Genomic DNA, 7,373 nt, shown 5'->3' with positions numbered 1-7,373 from the left:
TAAATAGAAAAATAAATGGCATTATTGAAAAACTTAATAACTTTTCATTTCTAATGGCTAATGGTTCACAAACCAAATACAGAAATGAAAGACCTTACCAAAAAAATAATAATAATAATAATTAAGAGGAATTGACATTTTCTAGTCCTCATTTTCTATTATAAACACAATAATGAACATCTTCCATATCCAATTTCATTCCTAAAAAGTTCATTCCAAACAAGGAAATAAACATCTTCCATTTTTAATTTCATTGATAAGAAGTTCACCCTGCAAACCAAATCAAACCAAACCATGACCTAATGCAAAGGCTGTGGGCTCCCACTGTACTCCCTCATCCCAGTGGCGCCGTTTAATGAAACCCTTTTTTATTACAAAATAAAAACGAACCTTTTTCTTAAATTTCTTTTGACTGGACTGAACTCTCAAGCTGAAGGCTGAAGCAGCCTCGCCTCCTCTACCAAAATATCCCGGACTATACTCTGAGGTCTCTCAGCCCTATTCTCCTTCGCGCCACCTTCTCCCAAATCTTCCGAAATCTTTCTTTCTCTCTCGCAACCCCTGATCTTCCTTATTCTTCGATTTCCTGCAACTTCATCTCCAAGGTAAGATTTTTTTTGCAATTTTTTTTTCGTGTTTATTGTCTTCTTCCAATTTGAACTCAATATTGTTAATCCATGCGTTTGATAGTTTCTTATTTCTTTTCAGTTCCTTAAAGGTCGAGGAGATGGCTGGTGTTCGGGAAATAACGGCTGCTGAGTTCTTACAGGTTCGTAATCTTCATTATCCTTGTTTGGTTCCTATAAAATTGTAACATCATATGAAAACTCTTCATTGAAAGTGACTTTTTTGAAAAATATCATTTTGTTTAAAAAAATATTCATTTCAGGGTACCAATAGGCAAAGCCTGTTCTTGCATAGAAACTCTGTGAAACAAAGAAGTCATGTCCTTTGGGGCAAGCTTCAGGGTCGCAGTTCAGCACTGGGTTTTGATAAAAAGAAAGTTTTATTGAGTTGTCGTGGTAGACAAAAGCCCAGAGCTGTTATTTCTGGTGGTGTAAGCGTGTCGAAAGATGAGCAATCAAGCTTGATTGAGAGACCTGCTTCGGAAGTTATTCATTTTTATCGTGTCCCACTGATTCAGGAGAGTGCAAAATCCGAGCTTCTCAAGACAGTTCAGACGAAAATTTCGAATCAGATAGTTGGTTTGAAAACTGAGCAGTGTTTCAACATTGGGCTTGATTTGCAGCTTTCTAGTGAAAAGCTTTCGGTTCTGAAGTGGCTTCTTCAGGAGACTTATGAGCCTGAGAATTTGGGGGCCGAGAGCTTTCTTGAAAAGAAAAAGCAAGAAGGGTTAAATACAGTGATCGTTGAGGTTGGGCCTCGGTTGTCGTTTACGACAGCTTGGTCTTCTAATGCTGTGTCAATTTGTAAAGCATGTGGGTTGTCAGAGGTGACTCGTTTGGAACGGTCGAGGCGGTACTTGTTGTTTAGCAAAGGTACATTGCCTGATCATCAAGTTAATGAGTTTGCTGCAATGGTGCATGATCGGATGACTGAGTGTGTCTATACCCAGAAGCTCACTTCCTTTGAAACGAGTGTGGTTCCGGAAGAAGTTCGTTGTATACCTGTAATGGAGAGAGGTAGAAAGGCATTGGAGGAGATTAATCAGGAAATGGGTTTGGCATTTGATGAGCAAGATCTCCAATACTACACTAGGCTGTTCAGGGAGGATATCAAGCGGAATCCGACAACAGTTGAACTGTTTGATATTGCACAATCCAATAGTGAGCATAGCAGGCATTGGTTTTTTACTGGTAAAATTATTATAGATGGACAGCCAATGGATAGAACTCTAATGCAAATTGTGAAGAGCACTCTGCAAGCAAATCCAAACAATTCTGTGATTGGGTTCAAGGATAACTCAAGTGCAATACAGGGCTTTCTTGTGAAGCAAATGAGACCAGTTCAGCCAGGTTCAACAAGTCCGTTGAACATAGCTAATCGTGAGCTTGATATTTTATTTACTGCCGAGACCCATAATTTCCCATGTGCTGTAGCACCTTACCCTGGTGCAGAGACAGGTGCTGGAGGTCGAATCAGGGACACCCATGCAACTGGAAGGGGTTCTTATGTTGTAGCAGCTACAGCTGGTTATTGTGTTGGGAATCTCAATATGGAGGGATCTTATGCACCTTGGGAAGATTCATCTTTTGTATATCCATCGAATTTGGCTTCACCTCTACAGATCCTAATAGATGCTAGCAATGGTGCATCAGACTATGGTAACAAATTTGGTGAGCCCTTGATTCAGGGCTATACTAGAACTTTTGGAATGAGACTCCCAAGTGGGGACAGACGAGAATGGTTGAAGCCAATCATGTTTAGTGGAGGCATTGGTCAGATTGATCACACCCATATATCAAAAGGAGAGCCTGACATTGGCATGTTGGTAGTAAAGATTGGAGGCCCTGCTTATCGTATTGGAATGGGTGGTGGGGCTGCATCAAGCATGGTTAGTGGTCAAAATGATGCTGAGCTTGATTTTAATGCTGTACAGCGTGGAGATGCGGAGATGGCTCAAAAATTGTATCGTGTGGTTCGTTCCTGCATAGAGATGGGGGAGAATAATCCAATCATTAGCATTCATGATCAGGGAGCTGGTGGAAACTGCAATGTTGTTAAGGAAATCATTTATCCAAAGGGTGGTCAGATTGATATCCGGGCAATTGTAGTTGGTGATCACACAATGTCTGTTTTGGAGATATGGGGTGCAGAATATCAGGAACAAGATGCAATCTTGGTGAAGCCTGAAAGCCGCGATCTTTTGCAATCAATATGCGAAAGAGAGAGGGTTTCAATGGCTGTTATTGGAAGTATAAATGGCGAGGGGCGTATTGTTTTAATTGATAGCTTCGCTATTCAAAGATGCCATTCAAGTGGACTCCCTCCCCCTCCTCTTGCCGTCGATTTGGAGCTTGAGAAAGTACTTGGTGATATGCCACAAAAAACCTTTGAATTCCACCGGATGACTGATTCAAGAGAGTCACTTGATATTGCTCCAGGAATCACAGTGATGGATTTGCTTAGTAGGGTATTGAGACTTCCATCTGTCTGTTCAAAGCGCTTCTTGACATCAAAAGTAGACAGGTGTGTTACAGGTCTTGTAGCGCAGCAGCAAACTGTTGGGCCCCTGCAAATTCCTCTCTCTGATGTTGCAGTAATCTCTCAGAGTTTTACTGACTTGACTGGAGGTGCATGTGCTATTGGAGAGCAGCCAATCAAAGGTTTGCTGGATCCAAAAGCAATGGCAAGATTGTCTGTTGGAGAAGCACTCACAAATCTTGTTTGGGCAAAGGTCACTTCTCTATCCGATGTTAAAGCAAGTGGGAATTGGATGTATGCAGCAAAGCTTGATGGAGAAGGTGCAGCTATGTATGATGCTGCTACAGCTCTTTCAGACGCTATGATCAAACTTGGTATTGCTATTGATGGGGGAAAGGATAGTCTTTCGATGGCAGCCCATGTTGCAGGTGAGGTTGTTAAGGCTCCTGGAAATCTTGTAATCAGTGTTTATTGCACTTGTCCTGACATAACAAAAACAGTAACCCCTGATTTGAAGCTTGGAGATGATGGTGTGTTGCTTCACATTGATTTGGCAAAGGGAAAGCGGCGATTAGGTGGGTCTGCTCTTGCTCAAGCTTTTGACCAAATTGGAAATGACTGTCCTGACCTTGAGGATGTTCCTTATCTTAAGAGGGTTTTTGAGGGAGTTCAGGTCCTTCTAGATGATGAACTGATCTCTGCTGGCCATGATATCAGTGATGGTGGGCTACTGGTCTGTGCCCTTGAAATGGCATTTTCTGGGAACCATGGCATTATCTTTGACTTAACTTCACATGGGAAGGGCCTCTTCCAAACACTTTTTGCTGAAGAACTTGGTCTGATTATCGAGGTCAGCAAGAGAAACTTGGATCTCATTATGGAAAAGTTAAAGAGTGATAGTATTTCTGCTGAGATCATTGGAAAAGTAACTGCCGCACCCTCAATAGAGTTAAAAGTTGATGGAGTAACTCATTTGAATGAGAGTACTTCTTTCCTAAGGGACCTGTGGGAGGAAACTAGTTTTCAGCTGGAAAAGTTTCAAAGATTGGCTTCTTGTGTGGATTCAGAAAAAGAATGGTTGAAAGATAGGCATGAGCCTTCATGGGGATTGTCTTTCACTCCTTCTTTCACAGATGAAAAGTACATGACCATAGCTTGCAAACCAAAAGTGGCTGTAATTCGAGAAGAAGGCAGCAATGGGGACAGAGAAATGGCTGCGGCATTTTATGCATCTGGTTTTGAACCGTGGGATGTCACAATGTCAGACCTTCTTAATGGAGTCATATCACTTGATGAATTCCGTGGAATTGTGTTTGTTGGAGGTTTTAGCTATGCTGATGTGCTTGATTCTGCAAAAGGTTGGTCTGCATCAATTCGATTTAATCAGCCCCTTCTAAATCAATTTCAGGAGTTCTACAAGCGCCCAGACACTTTCAGTCTTGGTGTTTGCAATGGATGCCAGCTTATGGCTCTTTTGGGGTGGGTTCCGGGTCCTCAGATTGGAGGTGTGCTTGGTGGTGGTGGGGACCCTTCACAACCGAGGTTCATTCACAATGAGTCGGGACGATTTGAATGCCGATTCACCAGTGTGACAATAAAGGACTCACCGGCTATAATGTTCAGAGGAATGGAGGGCAGTACATTGGGTGTGTGGGCTGCCCATGGTGAGGGAAGAGCATATTTCCCTGATGATGGTGTTCTTGATCTTATGCTTCATTCAAAGTTGGCACCAGTAAGATATTGTGACGATGATGGTAATGAGACAGAACTTTACCCTTTTAACCTCAATGGCTCTCCTTTGGGAGTTGCAGCTATTTGTTCTCCTGATGGAAGGCATCTTGCCATGATGCCTCATCCAGAGCGTTGCTTCTTAATGTGGCAATTTCCTTGGTATCCCAAGCAGTGGAATGTGGACAAGAAAGGCCCTAGTCCATGGTTGCGGATGTTCCAGAATGCCAGGGAGTGGTGTTCTTGATAATTTTTCAGTGTCCTTTCTCTCAAGAAAATGGTTAGTGGTTCAGTGTTCTTCATGAGAGTTCTGCTCTATTGTATTCGGAAACCGTATGTATTGTGTTACTTGTAGACCATGCTCTGTGAAACAGGCATTTGAATTTTCCTGTCTGTCTGATGATTTTGTTTTGAAGTGAACCTTCTTTTTTTGGCCAATGATTTTGATTTAGTTAAAATACCAAATAAAGATGAAAAGTTTTGATTATACTGATCTCTCTCACTTACCGAAATCTTGATATTATTTTAAATTGCTATATATTTTATGTTAATTATTTGATTTTCCTTTTTCCCTAGTCTGGTGTATCTCATCCACATGAAGTGCATTGACTTGGCTTCCTCATGGTTTAAGGGAAAGTTGATTGAAAAAGAATAACAAAGAACTGGGTTTCAGGGAACGTGTAAATGCATTCTGTTTCAACGTCATGCCCTTAGGTTGTATAGTGATGAAATTATGGCCCAAGCGTATTGGCTTGCCTTCCCGATGGTTTAAGGAAGAAGTTGATTGAAAAAGAAAAACAAAGAACTGTCTTTCAGGGATTGCATGAATGCATTCTTTTTCAACATCATGCCCTTAATTTGTAGTGATGAAACTATGGCCCAACAAGCTAGAGAACAGAGTGAAAATATAGAGACTAGTTTCTTGAAGCTGGTTTGCAAGAGAAGAAATCAGACCCTAGTGGTCTGGGAATTATTCTAATTTTTTCTGTTCATGGAAAAGCTTTGTACGAAACTGTTTTAAGTGTTTTACATTCATTTAGTCCTGTTATTTGGTTATTATTTTAGTTGTTTGAACTTTAGAAATATATATTTATCAAAGTATCTGTGGTGGCAGATGCATTTGGAGGGGAATGTGAAAATGGATATAAGAATTTTTTTAACAAGTGCAACTTTACCAAAATTTCATTAAAAGTCCTTTATACTTTCTCGGTAATTATATAAAATCCCATTTACCAAACATTATACACCATTTAAGTCATGTCCTAGGTTTCAGTGCATAACAATATGAACGGGATGAATGCTTGGTGTTATAGAAGTTGGTCATTATGTTTATCTGTGGTTTCATTTCGAGCATCTACAATGAAACACATTATTTTTCTTTTTATTCAGCAATCTTTCCAGTAAAAATTTGTGAGGAAACAAATTATGCAATACATCTGCTTAGAGGGATTTTCTTTATGTTAATTGTGTTGTGCTTGTAATCAATTTAAAAATTAGAAATGATGTATCTGTATCACAGTGTTCTTGTAAATGTTGAATTGTAGTGACTTGCAAACTGAAATTTATGGGAAAATCTCGATCAAGCAGGGCATTCTATGTTAATCTTTTGTTAGATTACATTGCCAGAAGGAAGAAATGCTTGATTACAATTTGGAACTTGGAAGTAGGTATTTTATCCACCCAACTCAATTATGTAGCAAAAATACAGCACTCGTACTATATTTTCTTGTGCTGAAGAATATTATACCAGCATCTTTTTTCTGGATACTGGGAATGTCTGAACAGTTTGTGAATATGGGGTACACAGAAAACATCATGACCAGATAATTCACATTTATGCTTTTGATCCCAATTTTGACAGTAACAAACAAATCTCATTTGTGTTTAGCACCTGAGTTTGAATCACTTTCTCCATCAGTTTTTAAGTTATAAGGATATAAGTGAAAATAGAACCAAACTATAGCGGTAAAAATATAATCAAACTTTTACCATTGTGTAAATCTTTCCCGTCCCATCCAATATAACTTCGAGATCAAACAGATGTGAAAATTTGTTGTGTGGCCTTGCAAGAAGAAGAAGAGTTCAAAATTCCTACCTCTCACATTCCAGTATTATGAGTAAATTGTCAATGCTGTCAACATCAGGTACTCACAAAGGTCTATTGAGATGTGTATTTAAATAGCGTATCATTGAATTAAAATAGGTGGCCTGGTCCTAGGATTTTTGTGCCTGCCCAGTTAACACCCCCCCCCCCCCCCCCCCGGCGGGAACACACACACACACACAGTCTCTGTGCAATAATAGAACTCCTATGATTTTTATATCAGACAAAGTATCCGACAAAGCATACTTGTCCAATAAGTATAAACGCACCTTTTTAAAAATAAATAAATAAATAAATAATTTTAAATATCCTTTAACACCCCACCCCCCAGCCCTCTATTGAAAGACAGGTATATTATTAGCACCATGTGCATCCTGTTTCTTAATAAACACATATCTTAACCATATGTGGTTGTGAGTTTTGAGTTGTTTGTTGC

The 7,373-nt window shown here is 39.8% G+C and overlaps 1 protein-coding gene across 2 annotated transcripts; it reads left to right on the top strand.

The window, feature by feature from the left end:
* Nucleotides 300–5,320, top strand: LOC18792919 (probable phosphoribosylformylglycinamidine synthase, chloroplastic/mitochondrial). Of its 2 annotated transcripts, none has more exons than XM_007225450.2 (3): nt 300–605; nt 709–769; nt 890–5,320. In XM_007225450.2, the coding sequence occupies exons 2-3, from the start codon at nt 728–730 to the stop codon at nt 5,078–5,080; spliced, it is 4,233 nt and encodes a 1,410-aa protein (XP_007225512.1). In that variant the 5' UTR covers nt 300–605; nt 709–727; the 3' UTR covers nt 5,081–5,320. The 2 variants fall into 2 exon arrangements, with proteins under 2 accessions (XP_007225512.1, XP_020416080.1); XM_020560491.1 differs by having other exon boundaries at nt 691–769.

This window comes from Prunus persica, chromosome G1 (genome assembly GCF_000346465.2).
Source record: "Prunus persica cultivar Lovell chromosome G1, Prunus_persica_NCBIv2, whole genome shotgun sequence".
Lineage (NCBI taxonomy): Eukaryota > Viridiplantae > Streptophyta > Magnoliopsida > Rosales > Rosaceae > Prunus > Prunus persica.
This window is presented reverse-complemented; position numbering and strand designations above follow the sequence as displayed.

Coding starts and splice junctions, on each gene's coding strand:
- LOC18792919 (XM_007225450.2), top strand. CDS start 728: ATGGCTGGTGTTCGGGAAATAACGGCTGCTGAGTTCTTACAG. Junction 770..889: donor CGGCTGCTGAGTTCTTACAG/GTTCGTAATCTT, acceptor TATTCATTTCAG/GGTACCAATAGGCAAAGCCT.